This window comes from Abramis brama, assembly GCF_963993115.1.
Source record: "Abramis brama genome assembly, chromosome: 3".
NCBI lineage: Eukaryota > Metazoa > Chordata > Actinopteri > Cypriniformes > Leuciscidae > Abramis > Abramis brama.
The window spans coordinates 33,181,738-33,202,474 of NC_139965.1; the positions used below are offsets into that span (position 1 = coordinate 33,181,738).

Here is a 20,737-nt window from a genome sequence, read left to right on the forward strand (position 1 = left end):
AAGTTCCTGTAACTACTTGGTCGGAAAGCGGCTTATGTTACTGTCTGGGATTATTCTTCCATAATATTGATATTCATACGGGCATTAAATGCCACAGTTTAATGGTTAAATAAATTTATCACGGAGAGAATTTATCACAGAAATTCTTTTATTTGTGCACACGTGGTGGCTCCTTCATCCGACAAAGCTTCTTTCACAGAGTTATGGCCGCTTTATTTTTTGCTTAACACCAGATGGCACTGTTTTCAACAGTCAAAGCTTTGAATCTATTCCTGAAACAATCAGGGGAAAGCCTCAGTGCTTCATGAGGCTTCATTTGCTATCCCTAACAAAAGCAAGTGTTGTGCCGAATTCTGACCCCCGCCAAATTATTACCCCCCTAGTATTGGTAGGTTTAGGATTAGTTGTGGGGGAGGGGTTAGGATTAGGGGTGGGGTTAGGATTAGGCAATCAGGCATATAAGGGAAATAAAAGCTGAAACTTTTTGACAGAATCTTGCTAAAGCAGCACATTACAGTGGTGAGGGAAAAGCTCCCTGTATTGCATGTAATCACAACAACAAAGTTTGTCAGGCGTCTATGTCAGCTGAGGAGATTAACGTTACAAAGATTAACCGAGTGTTTTATTATGTATCATAGCAATTACTTGTTTTTGTTTAACTCTGAAACATGATATGTGGAGTTATCTGCTTTTGCAAAAAAAAAACAACAGTTGGAGTTATCTAAAAAACAAACTTTTAATATATAAAAAACATACTTTCAATGAACTTTAATTTTGCAAGTTACCTGTATTTTTTGAGTTGTTATTATTACTTAATTAAAACAACCCAGCTGCAGTCTGATTGATATTACTTTGAATGCACATGAAAAAAAAAAAAAACATGATTTATGAAAATGAACACAGGGTTATCTGTTTTTGCAAATTAACTCTTCTGTTGTAAATGTCCGCATAGGGAGAGGGCGTGCAATTTTCATAGAGTTTAATTGAACATTCATATTTTGGTTGCATTTGTGAGTTAATAAAAATGTAACTGGTTGTGTAAACTTGGCACATAATATCTAAATATCAATAAATCAATCGATATAGCCCTGAATCGAATCGTAATCGTATCACAGAGCTTTTTGAGGTATCGGCAAATATCGTATCGCTGGCTTAGAGAATCGATATCATATCGTATTGTGATGAACTGACTGATTTACACCACTAATAAATACAATATAGGTAGGTCTAAATCCATGTGATCACTTATATCAATGTTATATATATCATCATATCATCCAGCCCTAAAACTTGTATAGTTTGTTTGTCAGTGTTTATTTAAAAACATCCGATTATGCTTAATAAGCCGACAACGAATGTGGTCATCTCAACGCGGAAACCCATTCTATTTTATCGGAGTAAGGTCATAAACAGCTTAAGCATAAATCGGTCGACACAGGTCGTTTTTTGCCTATTAATCCGATTTCGTGCAGCATGTAAATGCATTAACCTGCATGACGGCTTATTGAAGTGTGCATGTGTGAAATGTGACAGGAACAGAGTTCAGAGAGCAGAGAACTTAGTGCACATTTAAACACATCCAGATAAAGCAAGCGTTTTGCAGGGAAGGAAGAAGGTAATATATCACAAACGTAGACTCTTTCATGACCCAGAAAATTATAAAAATGTCCTCTCATCTCATGCAGCAGAAGTAGAAGTTGTTCAGTCAAAACGCTGCATCTGTAACTGCATGAGAGGATAATATACAAGCTGTAAGTTTCCCGCTGACATGTTGAAAGCTTTATTTAACATCACAACCGACATAACTAATTCATTACTCGGAGTCAGATACGAAACTATAGCTCAGAGTTATTGTCAAATGTAGCAAAAATTGCAACGCTTTCTCGTTTTAGATGTGTTTTGTGTGTTTTTCGCAACATTCACGCTAAAAACCAATGCTACCGCTCAGTCTTTTTGCCACTCAGTGGGCGTGACTGCATTCACTCCAGCTGATGGTGACGTCACACACATAACCTCTATTTGTATGCTTTAGTACAGTCAAAAACTTACATACAGCAGCTTTAAGTCTGAATCAGGCATGAATTGGTTTGATATTTATACTTGTATCTTAATATTTACATCTGAGTAGAGCTCGCGGTTATGGTAAGAGGCGTGACATTTCCTAAACACGCGCTAAGTGCTGCTAATCACAACACACTGGGCCAGCCAATCACAGCACATTTCATATTTCGGAAGGAGGGGTTTCATCAAAAGAATGAAACACAAGAAAAGATCCCACAGCTGAAGCTTTCTCTGTTACTTCAGCCACATAACTAAGCATCCAGGTTATCTTGGATGTATGCATGAACCCTGACCTCACTGCCAAGGACAGAGAGCGTCCTATGCAAAATTTATTCCTAATTAACATGTCAGACTTCATTTCTTTGTGCTTAAAAAGTGTCAGCCAGGGCACAGCACAAAAAAAGCATGTTCATTATGCTCAATTAGGCTTTGCTGATTAAATTATCCTGGAAACATCAACCCTCCACAACACGCACAACTATTAGCCTGTAACTATGTGCTAGCTCTAAGTTCAAAAGAATAATAAAATATGTGAGCGATCACAACTGGTTTAATCTAAAATAAGAACATATGACTAGATAATATAAAATGTTTGACCGCTTGTGATGATATTAAAAAAAAATATATTAAAAAAATCTTCGTCATGAGCTAAATTTAGTTGATATCTTACAGATATTTGAATGGTTATTGATAATAGAGAGTTTATCACGGTAGGTTACAACCCATATTCACACACATAAACGTAGAAATACTCTTAGAAAGACATCAGATATGATGTTGTTGACTGCCTTGGGAAAAGCATGATGGGAAAATAATATCCTTGGGGCTGTTCTCAGATCAAGCAATTCTGGCACCCACCCACAAACCCAGAGACAGACAGCACAGCTGTATCACTCTTTTATCTCCCACTCCCATTAATGTGTATGAGACATTCAGTTATGAGAAATAACTATCATTATGTAGATGGGCAGTTTGCATTGGAGCTCCGTCTGCCTCAGACCGCAATGAGAGTTGTGATGACACAAAACTTTGTATTAATTCCTAATGACATGCAAATGGGGCTGCAGAAAAAATTTAAGTAATCTACAGCATAATTGCTCAAATTAATTTGATAGTAAATAAAACATAAATTTACATTTCTTAATACATTTACATTTCTTAATATATATATTTTTACATATATTAATCAAAATAAGCATATGTTGCAAATGCTCTAATGATAACTATCTTCAGAACATGAGGAGGACAAAATTTGCTGCTTTTATACAGTAGTTTAAATCTAATTAATTGGTGTGTAAAACACTAGTTCCGATGTATGGGTCACTGATTATAAAATACAGCATGCAACAAACTGTATAACTGCACAATTCCTTATTACTTTACAAAAAACATTATCACCATGCATTGGTGTTTTCACAGGGGATGAGGCTCGGGGAGGTTCCCTTTAGAAACACACACAAGCCGTATAATGTGTTTATGCTTTAAAGTTCTGCAGATCTAAGTGTTTTTGTCTGTTTCTGCTGAAGTGAATTTCCCTCATCCAACAAACACGCGCACCACTCATACATACACTCCCTAAAACACACACCCACGGTTCCAGTTGCAGAAACACAAAGCTTTATTGTTCAAGTCCGAGTTAGTCAGAACCCACACAGTCCTGTTAAGGCTTGCATGCAGCTGAAAACACCATCATGAACATGATTCGGGTGTTTATGTGTGCTACTGGGTGACTGTACATAATATTTCGAAAAATGACAACATCTTTAAACATTTCAGGAACAAAAGGCAGAAGGCAGAGAGATTTGAAAATGGGGACTTCATTGTTAATGCAAATTATACACAAGTTTTGAGAAAAAAGATGTAATACCCTTAAGTTGATTATAGCAATAAATAAAAAATGCAAAAACAACAACAGGTTTTCACACAGGTTTTCCACACATTGGTCGGCCAAACAGAAAGTCTCACACTATTGGATGAGTCAATGTTGCTGCATTGGACTGGTGGGGTGGGGATGCTCAAACAAACAGAGCAATGTTTTGAAAATGCCATGGGATATTTGGTGTTAGCTATTTTTAATGAAATATTGAGACATTAATGTCTGGTACAAGGGTGTGGTGTTTTGTTTATACTTGTTAAAGTGCTGCTTTTAAAAACCACAGTCTCTCTGGACTGTAATGTATGTGTTTTGAGAGCTGGTGAGGGAATCAAAATGTGAAACTAACACTGCAACTGATTAAGAAACTCTGAAGAGAACGGACAACCATATTTAGCTGTAAAAAGGGGTACACACATAGTAACATGTATAAAAATATATCTTTATAAATCCATAATCTACATTTAGTTTAACTCTGGCCATTGCTGTCATAACTTATGTATTATTCCAAAATATGTTCCATCATTCTAGATCAGAGCTTTTTAAACTTTTTGATGTCAAGTACCCCCAACTACGCCGAAAACAGTTTTGCTGTGTTTTTGTAGAAACTGTGAAACATTTCTTTCCAGTATTCTTTGATGAATATAAAGTTCAAAAGTACAGCATTTATTTGAAACAGATTTAACAATGTAAAAGTCTTTACTGTCTCTTGATCAATTTCATATTTTTACACCATTTTCTCTGAACTCTTCTGTGGCCCCCCTTGCACCCTGTCTGGATCACCCTGATCACTTCAGAAAGCTTCCAGAAAAAGCAGGATTCTCTTGTCATTGTTGTTACACAAATCAAAAAGGATACTGATTAAACAGAAATTGAGGGCAGATGTCCATAACAAGAAATGAAAGATCTTTTATTAGAGCTGACTTAAATAACTACTAAAAAGAGATTTAGCGCTGCATGATAAATGTGAGCAGCAAAACTAGACATACCAGCAAAAACAACATCCCTCCAAAAGAAAAAAAACAGAGAAAGAAACAAGTAGTCCTCATTGTGCTGGTTAATTGTCCTTTGCTGAACACTCAAGTGCTTGTGAGTTTGCTTGAGTGAACTGAAACTTTCATTACCCTTGAGCCAACCTCTACTAACCCCCCACAGTGACTGACACACACACACACACACACACACACACACACACACATGCACACACGCACATCCTCAGGGACACATTTACAACTTCTTGCTATTCCAATCTCTCTGCCTCATCACCCATTCCATCTCATTCACACTAGAGGCTCTGTTCTAAAGTCACTAGATGCTCTGCATTCACTACTTACATTTGGGTCAGTGCACATGTACAGGTGCAAGAAATCTTTTTAGATGTCCTGAGAGCAGATTGTAGCAGCTAACCAGCTGTTTTTTCAAGGAGGAAAAAAAAACAGCATTTGGAGTTTGGACAACACTTAACATGTAAATGAACAACTGAGGTTAATAGCACACATAATCTGCTGTTAGCAAGCTATGTTTGAGAATAGTGCATTGAATATGTTTGTGAAAGAATAACAAACACTTCAGAGCGGTGTAATTAACTTTTGTTGAAAGGTAATTAGCTAAGCTATGAAGAAAAGGACCTCATACTGAGTACCATTATTGCAGCCCTGGAGAGAAAGACAGAGAAAGGCAGAGAAGGATGGAAAGAGAATCAGGGAGGAATTGAAAACAAAAGCACCGCTGGAGGCCTGAAAAGCATTGTGAGAATGTGAAACACATAAGACCCTTAGAGCACAATAGACAACTACTGGAAACCTCTGACTTTCACCAAGAAACTCTCTCTTTCTCCTCCCCTCTCTCTTTCACAGCTGTATTCATTGAGGTCAAGCGGTACACTTTTAAATTGGATTTAGTCTGGTTAAAGTTGAGGCATACTTTAAACTTCCTCTTCATTTGTGGCAAATGTAACTGAACAACTTCATACCACTTGGAGCTTGTTGGTGATTGATCATTCATAAAGTGTAATATTAGTTTTTGTTAATGTACACATGGTGGTGCGTCTGGGAACAACAGTCAGGCACTGCAAGCTACCCAGAAGGACCCCCTCTATCCTTTTCTTCATAGCTCTTTTCATCCTTTCTTGGGAACTCATTCAAGGATGAATAAAGCCTAACTCAAGCTATCCATTCACTTATCCGCCATGCTGAAAGAAGGGAAGGAAAATTGCAGAGCCTAGCATTCAAACAAACTCATTCATTCCAAATGACTGTCTTGCCCAACATGTATTCATTTTTCTGTTTTCTCCCACTAATTTCACATTCTCATATATATCTGACTTATATTTATACTTGCTTAAAGAACCTTCCTTCAAACGGCCTTCTCCCCCAACAGCAGTCACTCCTGTGAGACATGAAGGTCAATGGAAGTTCCACTAGCTGTATCTGCAGGGCTCGTTTTTGTGTGTGTATGAGTTTGTGTGTGTGGGAGACTGTTGCTTTTGGCATTATGATGGATGATGAACTTAGAACCAGGCTGTGTATTAGAAACAGGCTGTGCATCAGTGCTATGGTCAGTTATCTTGATGCCAGGAGGCCTAATGTGTGTGTGTTTGTGTGTGTGTGAGACAGAGAGGGTTTCATATTCAACTTAGCCAAGTTAAGGAAAATGACAAATGAAAAATACCCGATGAGCTCACGCTGTCTTCCATCATCTCAATGTCTCATACACGCACGTATCAGTGTATCCGTCACACCCACTGGCTCATCCAAACAGGCTCAGGTTTGTGAGAATGAAGCTGCAGACAGTCTTGTTAGGCAAAAGATTTACAGAAAAGGAGAGAGGGATGGAAAATATGCAGGAAGGATGTCCAATTCTAATGACGTCCAGATGGAGCAACCACAACTATCTGTTACTAAAGGACAACTCTTAAAGTAAACACTTGACATTTTATAAATTCTCAAATTCTTACTTTATTCTTCCAGGATGGCAGGAATAAATTAATAACAGGACCTTTCAAGGAAAACGTTTAATGTATGGTTAAAATGAAAATTTTCATAGCCAGTACATGTCCAGTAAACAATCCAATCTAGACTCAATGGACACCAAAATAAATGGACGTCTGGAAATATAGCCTAGTTAAAAATGGCATGAACTACTGGCAACACTTTAGCCTATGAAGCGATGCAATGGGATCACAGCAGAGAGTGTGATACTAGCTGAACCTGATTTATACTGTATAGTCGCTCGAACACCTTTACAAAGATTTGCGACATTCTTTAATGCTTGACTTGTGACAATCAGACATGCTGACATGTTAACTTTCTATTGAGAAGTGGGCAGAAAAAGTGGGCAGAAAAAGAGATCAGAAAACTGCAACAATCACTAAATGTGATTCTCTCAGGCGGTTTGTGATCAAATGTAATAAAACTCTTAAAAACTGTCATGGCTAATTAAACTATTCAAGTTTGTGTGTGAACATGAATGCCATGGTACCTGTAAAGTATCTTTACATTTCAGTGTGCATGTATTCCTAATTGAATCTAAACTGAATGTTTTGAATAGCTTTTACTGCAAGCACTAGTTTATGTATAAAAAGCTAGTCCACAAATGGGAGATTCCACCCTGTGACTTCTCACTTCGCTCCACCAAATTTAGCAACAAACTATTAATTTTGTTGTATTGGTAGCAAGAGAAACACACCCAGCTCTTCACTCCTATTAATAAAGTCTTTTCTGACACAGCACTGCAGATGGCCAGCGCACTCTATAAATAATGCTTTATCTGGGCCACGAGTCGAGAGACAGACACTTTATGTGTACAAGAGATGCACATCACTAAAACTCGAGCATATGAAGAGATGAAGCTACTTGCCTGTGAAGGTACAGTACAAGTAAGAGAAAAACCATTACAGGTACAAGCAGACATAAGATGCTCAATGTGATGGGTCTGAGCTGCCAAGATATAGCTTTATATTGTTGCCATGGTATAAAAGATTGATAATCCAGGGCCAAAGGCATGACCCAAGCTCTGGGGTGGTCAACAGCCAACGGATTCAATGTTATGATAAGATATCATAACTAAATCACTCCCTGTGAGACTTCACAGTGAGAATTTGACCTTTGCAACTGGTAAAAAAAAATCTCCAGTAGTGCATTGCAATTCAAGAAGCTAACAGATTTCCTACAAGAAACAGACACTCAGACTTCAGACTTGAACCTTACATGGATTTTTAAATGAGATCTCAGCACAGATTCAAATATCGCAAGGAGTGACTGTCATGCTCACTAATGAGAAAAAAAAATGCTATGGTAAAAAGTATAACCCCTAAGAAGAAATTGAGGACAGAGAGAGAGAAAAGGAGAGGAGCCAAAGGGAGGGGGTGACAGAGACAGGCTGAATACAAACCTAAACCCAACCCTTTGGATGAACTACTTAAGACTTGTGGGGGCCCTGCATTCTCACCATCTCTTCTTTTCTCAGAGAGTCCCTCTGTGCAGTTTCAGAGCTGTTCCTCCTAAACCATCTTCACTTTTTGCCAAAAGAGACAGCAACAATCCCTTGACCCCTGAAAACAACTGTTTCTTAACCCAAAGTAGCGTTCTGGTGGAAGGTATGATGCTCAATTTATTTATAATCAGTGGCGGCTGGTGGGTTTTAAAATAGAGGCGGAGGCACACAAAATTTTAGCGGTCTGATTTCTTAACTGCATTAAAATGGCGGTAGCAGTTCAAACTAATATCACGTAATTTAAGCTTGATGAATTTTATTAACATTAAATCATACTTCACAATTTTGGGTAGGCTGGGCCTCCCTTGCCTCCCCTGACGAGCCACCACTGTCTATAATAGCTTTCAAGTATTAGGGAAAAAACTGAAAGTCTTTGTGAGGGTTGTTGACTCTGTTTTTATCAACCAACTTGAACTCAACTGTGTGTTTTGGCATTTAGAAGTGTCTGAACACGTTTACCATTCACTCAGCCTCAGGATCTGTATCTGTCTGGGGCAGGAAAGTAATGGTTATCACAAGCTACACAAGGCTGATTCACATATAAGATTATGTAATGTTGTACTCTTGGCCTACTTTGTTGTTTTTCTCCATCAACAGAATGAGAGATCGCTATTATACAAAACACACACAACCACAACACTCAAGGTACACATGTGAGAGACATTAGACTGTAAGTTTTTTTGTTTTTTTTGTCCAAAACTCACATGTAGTTCCCATCCTCACTGTAAAAAATGATCGTAATTTTAACGGTAAAAGACTGTAAAAATGCTACAGTGAAAAACTGTTAATTGGTTAACAGAAAGTTTCCGTACTATATACGGTAAATAACTGTGATAGATCTAACAGTACATTTAATGTAATTTTACTGTAACATACCGTTAAATTTACAGTTTTTGAAAGTGAAAAAACAACTCATTGTATAATTTACAGTGAAAAACCGTAAATTGACATTCCCACAATTCCCTGTGACACTTCACATTTGATGTATTTTTGTTGAAATAACTATGTTTGTTTCTTCATAGTTTTCTTCGTTTTTTCTAATCAGTTATGTACATTAGGGGTTTATGTTACATTTAATGTTGTTAAATTAATGTTTATTGCATTTTTAAAATTTCATGTGTTACCATGATGGTGTTTAATGTTTGTGTGAATGTCACTGTGCAGCTTCTATATATATTAGTATTAACTTTCTTGTGGAAGAACTGCTTGTGTTGAGCTTTGATTGATCATGTGACTCTCATCACTGCTGTGATTGGTGGTTATCAGTGTACAAAACAGATATTAATACTTCAATAGGACGGTAAATTAACTTTATATCATATTACTGAAATTTACTGTTATATTTACTGGATTATACTGTAAAATTGACATGTTGTTCAGAATAGCACGTACATTTTACAGTTTAAACCAGTAAATATAACAGAACTCCAGTGTGTTATATGCTGGTTTAAACTGTAAAATGTACATGTTATTCGGTAAAAGCAATTACTGTTTTGTTGTATATTTTACGGAATTGTTCTGGTAACCCCAGCTGCCAGTTTTTTTCCGTAAAAACTACGGGATTTTTTTTTACAGTGCTGTCAAGGCATGTAAAGTAGGTTACAAACTAGGTTACAGAGTTCTGTTTCTGAATTTTGAATACTTTATTAAAAACAAGAACATTAAACCTCTTCTCCTATGGTGTAACACCATTTGCACAGCAGTTAGTTCCAATTTGATTGGCCAAGAGGCATGAGTGCTGATATGTACATCATGCTGCCTTCTAGTGCACTTGGAAAACCCCTACTTACAATTTGAGCATTCACTATTTTGACACAAGCATTCAAGAATATTTTATTTTTATATTACAAATAAGTGACATTTATTTTTATATCTAACAAAACTTTTAAACTTTAAGTATTTAACAAAAACATTGTGAAAAAGCAATCCATGCAATGCGAGTGATTAAAGCCAGGATGAAAAAGAAATTGAGACCATCTCCCCTACTCTGAGGTGTATCCAGGAGGAATGGATTCTCGAACAAGATTTTTTTTTAGGGCAGGACTGGATTGTTGTCGATTTCTAATTACTGCGATCATGTGTGAATGACAGATTATTGGAGGTGTGGATTTATGAATTGTCAATTTTGATTTTGTGGTGACTTTAACATATGTTGTCTAAAAGTTCATTTGTACAAAGCACCTTGATATTACAGAAATACAGCACTGTTTTTTGTTGTTGTTGTTTTTTTTTTAAAGTAAATGAGTAAAATTATTAATTACCATCCACAACAAAAACACGGTTCAAGCTTCTGCACTATTACTGTTTCTCTTAGCGGAAATGAAAAACCTGGAGTGGAGCCGGAGCGGAGTGATAACAATCCTTTGAAAGTGAAGAGGAATTTGCTGCAGCTCCACTAATAGCCTACTCGCAGACACGTCAAATGTTTTGGTTTCGTTTGGAATAAATTCGCATAGAGAAAAATAAACGAACTGTAAAGTAAATTTACCCGGCATTACCTTTTTATTAAGTGTAAAGGTTGTATAGCGATATCATACCAGCTGATTTTGCTGTTGTTCTAAAAATCGTGCCTATATTCAGTACAGCATATCGTTTTACCCGTTCAATATTGGTTATATATAAACTACATTCGAGAATGCGTATCTACGAAACAGACAAAGGCAGCAGCTCAAGTAGGATAAGTCGGAACATGGAAACACCTTGGAATTTATGACTTGAGGAAGAGTAAATTACTGCAATCTACTTTCCTCTTAAATGTGTACACGAATAACAGTTTCGGCTACAGTCTGTCGAATCCTCACGCGTCTCATGTTTTAAATAACCTTGCGCAGTGTAAAACGACACAGTAGAAGGCGAGAAACCGTATAGCTTTTCTAGTGATGAACAGGTTATATGTCAACGAAAACAAGCCCGCTCCACTTAACAGAAACTAAAAGATTTTCCCACTCATATTCTTTCTGCAAGAAGCGAATTCACATACCGCTTGAAAACAGCTGCTGATAAACATCTGATGTAGCATAAAAACAGCACATCACAACAGCACAGCAAAAGCACATGCTCAACCCCCATATTAGCTTATTCATTATAATGCATCGCGATTATTATATATAGCCTAATATATAGGCTACATAAAAAAGAATAAATATAGCGCCCACCAAATATTTAGAAAAACTAAAAGTGCCAATGATTATGAAAAGAAAAGAATATGCACAGCTCATTATACGCTTTTAGATAAGATGCACACGTATCATTTTAATTTTGATGAAAATGCATTCTGTTTTCTCATAATGCCATTGTTTAAAAGTCCTATATAACAAAGTTATAGCCTGTCTGCCACATGAGAAAAATAGACATATGCAACTTATCGCTTTAGGTCATGGCGTGAATACCTGATTCCACATCCCTATAGCCATAACAAACTCCTGTCATAAATGAAGATTATACTCGAGTCCACGAGCACTCACCTTCCGCCGTTAATTCTCCTCGGGTGATCTGGAAAACACTTCCTAAAGTGTGTAAAACTAGAGCAATTCCCACAAACAAATCGAGCGTGCTTGAACCCGCCATATCAGATATCCACTGAGGATGATGTCCTCAGTTTCTTTTGCTCAGTCGCCGCCAAAGAAAATGTAAAATAAAGACAAACAGCGTGTGGTGGTCAGTCGCTGAGCATTCCGCGCTCCCGCACTGTGTGTGTGTGTGTGTGTGTGTCGCGCGCGCTGCTGAAGCTACTGCCTCACCGCTCCTGTGATGCGAGGGATCGCGACGCGCTTCCGATAACGCGTTTCCTTGAGACTCCAGACCCAAACAAATCCTAGCAAGCAGAGTTCAAGATAGTCTAGAAAAAAGACCAGTCTAGCTCGCCTCTTATCGCTGCATTCACCACGAAACTAGGAGGTGTAGATGGCGTCACACATGTACCACCAAGAGTGTCCTGACTCTGATGGGGGCTTCACAGACATGAAGTGGATTTGGAATTAGACGGTTCACTGATTCTTTAGACATGAGACAAAACATGTCACACAAATTTATCTGCCTTTAGTTTTTTAAATAGCAACAGTTCCACTTTAAAAATAAGCAGAGATTATCACTAATAGGCTATTTTTAACACAAATACACAATTGCATTAGATAAAAACTAGCCTATTTGTATTTAACTTTATTTAATCATTATATTAAATAAAATATAAATATATATTAAATAAAATATAAACATTATAATATGCTGTAACAAAAAGTTAATTTTAAAAAATGGTTTCACAGATGTGACCCTACTTTTTGTCAACATCGTACGACATGATTCGAAAATTCACGTAATAATTATCAAACCAGAACAAATTTACAGTGCGTAAATAAAGACTTAACTTGTCTTTTCTATAAATAACTGAGACATGAAAAGGTTGAAAAGTGAAAGCCCATAATTATATAAACTAATAGGCCTATTTTAATGTATATAAAATAATACATAAAAACTCTTACGAAAATGTATAAAAATATCAGTTTTGTAGTATCTTTAACCCAAGTGTCAAGAACTAGTGATTTACATAATTTATTACTAAATTATATTCATGAGAATTATGGAACAGAACTGGTTGTGTTTAATTGCTCTACAGATTGCTCTTGATGTTAGTACAGTAAATTTGGTAAAGATTGCCTGCGTTGTCCCAGAGGCAAGACAGGCAATGGACGGGGTGAACAGGGGGATCATTAATGTTTGGGAATGGCACTGGCAGGCTTTTCCACACTGTCTGCCAAGCAGAGTCCCTCTAGAGGACAGAGAGGCAGTGAGCTGTGGTTGAGCGCTAACCACCTCCCTCTGCTCCTTCAGATCAGGACAAGCAGCCTAGCAAAAACATTTAAGGATGAAGCATTCTAAAGCCGCCACATTAGCATTCCAATTTAAACACCCTTACAGTGTCGCATCAAGAGCCAAAACACGTAGAAACGCTGACTGAAAACCTTGGTCTCGGATCTGAGGACCTTGATTTATTGTGCTCATAGCCTATTTATGGCAGTATTTCTTAGATAGGGGTTTGCAAGGTAATGTATTTAACTAATCATGTTCCCAAGATGTTATCTATAATCCTCTTTGAAGTCCACAAGCAACTGTAAACAAAGTATGTGCAAGTGTAAAAGTGTTAGTGTTTATGCATTCTGTATTAATAAGAACAATATAGGAAGCCACTGCATGTGTTGATTAGAATTGTTTGCGTTAAAATGAAAACCGATGATATCAAAAGAAAGTGAGAGAGGGAAACAACAGATTTGGAACAGTGTGTAAATGTTTCTGAGCTTCTGTAGATTTAATACAAAAATAATACATAATATTTAACAATTATTTTCTTAGTTTGAGTTGTCTGAATTTTTTTTGTCAAGGATATAATTATTGTGTTTGAATATTATATGAATACCACATGTAAAGGTTATTGAGTCAATCCAACATTAAAACAGTTTTAAATTTACAGGCATTACCTGCCTAAATACTTCCCATTTGCCCTCTTCCCAGCATGCACTTAGATATGAAGTAATATAGTAGCATTGTTTGACCATTTTCACATAGGCCTACATTTCTGACAGAAATCAGATACCCTAATAAAATCATTACTCCGGTAAAAGTATTAATATAGCTCTAAGTGAATGAAAACATCCTGCAAAGTTTTAAATCTGAAAGTGCACGTATATATAAAGTTATTGTCTTTCAAAAATAAGAGTCGACTCTGAGTCAATGAAATTAATCGTTTTTCAAACGAGTCATTAGCCCTTTTGTTGTCAAGATGAAACATTAGCATATTGCCCGCCCACTTATTGCGCGCGCAGACACCAGGGAAAACTTGAACCTCCAACCTGCAGCTGATTCCTGTGGATACTGGAGAGCATCATGTCAAGAAGACGCTGTGCTCTACAATGTGAAGGTAAAGCCATTTTTTTTCACTGCCCAAGGACGAGCATGTGAAGAATCAGTGGTACCACGATATCACTATTACTAAAACTGTCTATTAATGTAGATTGTCTGTCGTTCTCACTAGAGCAAAATTTGTTTTTACCAACGTTTATGTTAAATTGTCATTCATGCTAGAGCTCGGCTAATGTATGCACTGTTATTGAGTTTCCACATGTTCACCGCAATAAATTAGAAAAATGCTCGGTAAATAAATAAGTATAAGTAAAATAATCGGTTTGTTGATGGACATGCACTTGTTAATGCTGATGGTGAGGAATTACAGTTGCAACATCTCATAATGTAGCCTACCTCAAACTGAGTAGCGCATCACTGAGAAACACTGAGTCCTGCTCGAGTCGTCCTTGCGATGGAGGTTTGGGTTGAATAACTAGATCTTCCAATGTTTCATCATCGCGCTCGGATATTGTTCGTTACTGTGTTTAGTTTACGGTGTTGGAAGCCTCAGGACACGCAGAGTTGACGTTGTTATGGCAATGGGCGTTTTTGTTTTCGACATGCGCTGTACACGGTAGACCAATCACAACAGACTGGGCTGTCTGGCCAATCAGAGCAGAGTAGCTCACGGAAAGGAGGGATTTAGAGAGATTGATTCATAGCATCTGACGGGTCGTTTGAGAATCATTGAAAATGTGGTGATGTGCAAATGTAGGCTATATTATGAGAAAATGAAACAGTTTTTTTTTTACCTTTGATGCATGTAAACCTGTTGTAGGAGACTCCAAAACAACATTAGGAAACTTTAAAATAGCATAATAGGGGCACTTTAATATATTTTGATCTGCAAGTAAGAAAACAATATATTTTATTACAAAACTTTTCATACACTGATAGCCATTACTGATAATTACTGACAATTCAAGTGTGCAAACAAGTGAAAATAAAAAATATCATAGTATAAAAAATGAGAAAAAACAATGTGTGTAAATAACAATTATAAACAAAATATAAAAGCATCACATAGGGCAATAATTGTTGAAAAATAATCCAAACAAAATATTTTTTTTCTGGTAGCATGCTGTACAATATTTTGTTTGGATTATTTGTTATAGTCTGGCTTGGTTGATCATGTGATCTATGTAACCATGTGACTCCTTAAATTAAGATGGCTCTTGCATTAATAAACATTAGGCTTGTTCGACTCATAGACAGTAAAAGAAATGGACACAGCGACACCATTAGATTCAACGGAGAAAAGTGAAGTCAATTAGAAGCTCTCACTTCCTGATGGCTGAGCGTACTGCGCAGACTCAAACTGAGCTTGACGACGTAGATGTGACGTGAGCAAACCGTCTGTCTTCTAGTAGCTGTGCCAAGAGAAATCTGAATCATTCCCTTCCGAAACTTGCAGAGACGGAGAGCGTGAGTAGGAGGTGTCCATGAGCTAGGAGCAGGAGCAACTTTTGCTAAGTATTCTGATTAATTATTTTGTCATTTTGCCTCCACGTCCCCCCGATTGCCCGCGAGCTTCTCCTCCTGTCCATACGGTAATTTCTCTACTGTGCAACAGAGAGTCGCGTGGTTATGACGCAATCAAGGGCGTAGATTTGGTTTGAACATTGGGGGGGTTGAAGTTTGGGTATGCCTCCTGATATTGTGATCATGGTATAAATATTGGGGGGGGTTGTAATGCAAAGATTTAAATATTGGGGGGGTTATCTCCCCCCCAACCCCCCCACAAACTACGCCCCTGGACGCAATCGTTAGCCTATTTTTACAAAAACTGCTTCTACGGGGCCATAACGTAAGATACAAGGTAATGGAGCCTTTTATGCATTTTCGTGTTTCTTTAGAAATAAATAATGGACAAATGGAGTCTTTAAACGCCTCAGATGTAAAGTTAGAAATTTTGTCCGACTTGATCCAGCGCCGACGCCACGTGACTGTGACGTATGCCATCAAAGTACCGCAAGAGCGATTCGAGAGTAGCCGGAGAACTCAGCCAGCGCGGCTTCTCAAGAGCGGCTGCACTGGGCTCTGATGATGACACAGCTGTTCCACGATTGGCCGGATTCACCGCATGACAATGATCACGTGTGTTTCGTGTTTATTCGAACACCTTTAGTTCCTCTAAAGCTCACAAATCAGTTTTTTATAACAGTAAACACTCTTTTCATGTAGTTGCGATGTTATATTGTGTCATGTTTATCAAATTAAAACTGATTAAAAAACCTAGACTCCACTTCATTGATAGTAGCTATAGGCTTATGTTGAACTTTATTCTTGTTCAAACAGACGCTGTATGAAACAGTACATAAAGTATCGAATGAAAATGTCTCTGAAACATCTGTGTATTATTTGGCAAATATTGCATTTATTTCACTTCAGCTGTGGTAAAGTATGCGAACACCACGTGAGCGGTCACTACGGGAACCAGAAAGTGTCCGACTTCACGTCTCCATTTGCAGCTCCTCCCTGCCTGCACGCGGCTACTCTCGCCGATCGGTTACATCCAGCCGCAGCCGATGTAAAACCATAGACAGTAAAAGAAATGGACACAGCAACCCCATAGGTTTCAACGGAGAAAAGTGAAGTCAATTAGAAGCACTCACTTCCTGATGGCTGAGCGTACTGCGCAGACTCAAACTGAGCTTGACGACGTAGATGTGACGTGAGCAACCCGTCTGTCTTCTAGTAGCTGTGCCAAGAGAAATCTGAATCATTCCCTTCCGAAACTTGCAGAGACGGAGAGCGTGAGTAGGAGGTGTCCATGAGCTAGGAGCAGGAGCAACTTTTGCTAAGTATTCTGATTAATTATTTTGTCATTTTGCCTCCACGTCCCCCCGATTTCCCGCGAGCTTCTCCTCCTGTCCATACGGTAATTTCTCTACTGTTTACAAAAACTGCATCTACGGGGCCATAACGTACACTGTAAAAAAATTCTAACCTCTCCAAGTCAATATTTTCTAGTGACTGGTCACATCTAAATTTTTAAATTGGCCCAAGTGCAATTCTTGTTGCAATAGTCTGTTAACATTGGCTCAATGAGAAATAATACGTCAGACTAATTGAAAAATGTTATCAGTCACTAGAAATTTTTGACTTGGGGATGTAATTTTTTTTTACAGTGTAAGATACAAGGTAATGGAGCCTTTTATACATTTTCGTGTTTCTTTAGAAATAAATAATGGACAAATGGAGTCTTTAAACGCCTCAGATGTAAAGTTATTTGCTGTCAAAGTGACGCCAAAATGAATGGGAGTCAATGGAATGCTAACAGCAGGTGATGGTCTGCTAATCAATGGCGGCGCCCGGGGAAGCTTCAATGTTTTTTGAAACACTGCCCCCCTGTGTAAAACACACCTATTGTAAGCTTGGCATTGACAAAGGTCACGTGACCGAAAAGTTTGCCCTATTTAAAAAAAAAAAAAGTTAAATATTGTTTTTATCTCGCATTTGATGACTTCTTCTTTGGTGGAGTGTGCAGACTTTCTTGATGTGTTTTACTATTTGGAATTTTTTGTCTATGCACCTCATTTGAACTAGTTTGAAGGCACGGTCCTGACTATTCTCCAGTTATTTAATGGGCTTAAACAGCTGTCCCTTTTACAGCAGATTTAGTTCACAAACAACTGACAGTTATGACCTAAAAATGATTTTCATTTTCAATAATAAATCCTAAACTCTGCATTGGTAACTTTTCGGATCTCCTGTTCTTGGCTTTTTTGAGTCAGACTTATTGTGAATTAAGCCAATTGTTAACTCGACATCTGTCCGGATCATAATCAGTGAGTTATTGACTCGAGAAAAGATGTAATTGGATCGGTCCAATTCGCAAATGAATCGTTCAGTGCGATTTGCGAACTGACTTAACAGGTTGATTGAAAAGAATGAGCTCGTTTCGGACACTGTTATCGAGTCACAGAGCGAGTGACAATTTCTTCAGTTCAAAATAACGAGGAACGAAAAAAACCCCCCACGACATCATGGAATGTATAGTGAAGTAAAAGTTTCCCAAAATAAAAATACTTCGATAAATTACAGACACTTGAAAAATGTAGGCTACTTAGTACATTACCGAAGTAAAAAGATTTCGTAACTGTCCACCACTGGGAATAATATTTATTCTGTCAGATACTCGCCTGGGCTTTCGCTTGTTTTTAGTTTCTTTGACAGAGACCTTGACTCTTTTCTAATCACTTCATTCAGAGAAGCACTGCCTGAGTTTAATTAGCTAACATTTGTTGAAAAATTGTCTCCATTAGCTTAATTTGACATAACCTACCTTTGGGGACATCCTCAATTGTAAACAAGTAATAAATTAAGGATCCAGTTGTTTTTTTGTTTTTTTTGTTTTTTTAAGGAATTATAGGGCTGGAGTTATGGTTATTCTAAATTAATATAAAAGAATCTGAATTAGCATGATATTTATTAAAAAAAGAAAAGCCTGTGGTATGTCTACTATTGTGCCAGAAACAAACATGAAGATTTCTTCATTAACCATATTCAGCATTATACAATTAACAATCATGTCTTCAGTTTAGTTAAAGGGAATTACTAACAATTATAAGAATACTACAATCTTTTTTCTGGTGCTTCTCATTCAATTTCTGAGTAAGAAAAATGCAACGACTCTGAAACACTGAAAGAGATGGAGAGATAAAGAAAGACATTAAAATTAAAGTGTGGAATTGATGAATGGGCTAGATTATGCTGGCTGCATTTTTATTCCACTGAGATTCAGATGAACTGACTGCGCATTTTAGCACAATAATTAAACACCTTTGTGCAAATGTGAGCGTGTGTGTCTATGCTTGATGAATATTGTATTGTTTCTTTCTATTAGTTTTTACACCTCAGCAACACTGGCGAAACGTTTTCTCTGTCTTCAAGAAAAGTTAATTTCCTGCCTCACACACTGTTAATAGAAAAATAAATCCCAGCTGTCTAAATTTACAAAGCTGGGGCCTGTTTCAGAAAGGAGGTTAAGTGAAAACTTAACCCTGAAATGAGGGAAACTCTGGGTTTTCTGTTTCAGAATGGGAGGTATGTCAAACCCAAGAAAGCAGAGTAAGTCAAGCCCGTTTCTGAAAGAGAGGTAATTTATACTCAGAGTCAGTTACCATGGTAACTTACTCTGTGAACCTAACCTGGTCGGGAGCAGGTTTTCTTCGGTAAACCCAGAGTTTTTCTTATGTAGTAAATGCATCTTGATTTAAGAATTTTTTGATATTTTGACAGGAAACAACAAGGCAAAAAGGCTAAGTAAGAAAAGCATTTTTTTTGGAGTGCAGTACATTCATTCATTGCGCATTTTTATATAACATCAGAGATGCAGAGCACATTAGTAAGGAAGGCCAATGTATCAGAGCGGGAATGAAAGTGTGCCTCGCTCTCACACACTTTCTGTGAGTTTTTGTGTTGTTTCCTCGACACAAACCCGTGAGATCCATCAAAGAGGATTTTCACAGGATTGCAGGTCAGTGGTGGAGAAATCGGTTTAAATGAGGATAATCTGATAAATGACATTCACTTGATAACATCTTGCTGTGACCTCTGGAAGTAACCTAATAATTAGAATTTCCTTTAGGATTTCCAGTGTGGTTGGATGTATTGATGACGCACATAATCCCATCCTCGCACTTTCCGAAAATGAACCAGATTACTGTATGGAATGGGAAGATGCCAGATGGAAGGGTAGAGATATATGCCGTAACCACCACAGCTGTTAAATACACAAATTATTCACAATTTATTTGGTCATCTTTTTTTCCCTTCAAATACAAAAGCAACAGTAATTATTTTTACTGTTGGATTTTAATATTCTTCCAGTATTGTGTATCTCCCCTTCATCTATCAATGGTGGTAAAGGTCCAGCCTCTGTTGGTGGAGTAGAAGTCAAATGTTAATTTCATTAGCCTAGAGAGAACATTTAATTATGTGAAAAGAGCAACATGGAAACATGTGCGGCACATTGAAATATACACTGAATTACATTTATTTAATATGTCAAATGTTTGTAAAGTCATGTAGCCTACAGCCATGGACCTTTTATGCTTAAAGATTTAACTGATAGAATTATGGTTACTTTAAGATACCATGGAAATGAGTATTAGTTCCATAACTTACCTTTCTGTCATGTTTTCACCTGATAATATAACAGTGATTGAGAATTATACTTGTGTATTGACTCGGAAGTATGCAGACGTCTTTTTGTTGGGTGCTGTTGCCATGGCGAATCGTAATTTCGGAGCTCCATTGATCATGGCTTTTCATAGTCATGGTGCACGCACTTAACCTAGTCAACCTACTCAGAGTAGATTAAACTAACTCAATTCAGCTGTTCTGAAACCGAAAACTCAGAGTTTCCCATCTCAGGGTAAATCAACTCAGAGTTCAAGTTTTAACTCA

The 20,737-nt window shown here is 37.4% G+C and overlaps 1 protein-coding gene across 1 annotated transcript in view; it reads right to left on the reverse strand.

Annotated features, from left to right (window-relative positions):
- The window catches only part of plxdc2b (plexin domain containing 2b), a 61,514-nt gene extending 49,119 nt beyond the window's left edge, over positions 1-12,395 (reverse strand). Inside the window, exon 1 of the mRNA XM_084109113.1 lies at positions 11,893-12,395. Coding sequence (XP_083965239.1) covers positions 11,893-11,995 — 103 coding nt within the window. The 5' untranslated portion in view covers positions 11,996-12,395. The remainder of the gene's footprint in view (positions 1-11,892) is intronic.
- Between the last annotated feature and the right edge of the window lie 8,342 nt (positions 12,396-20,737).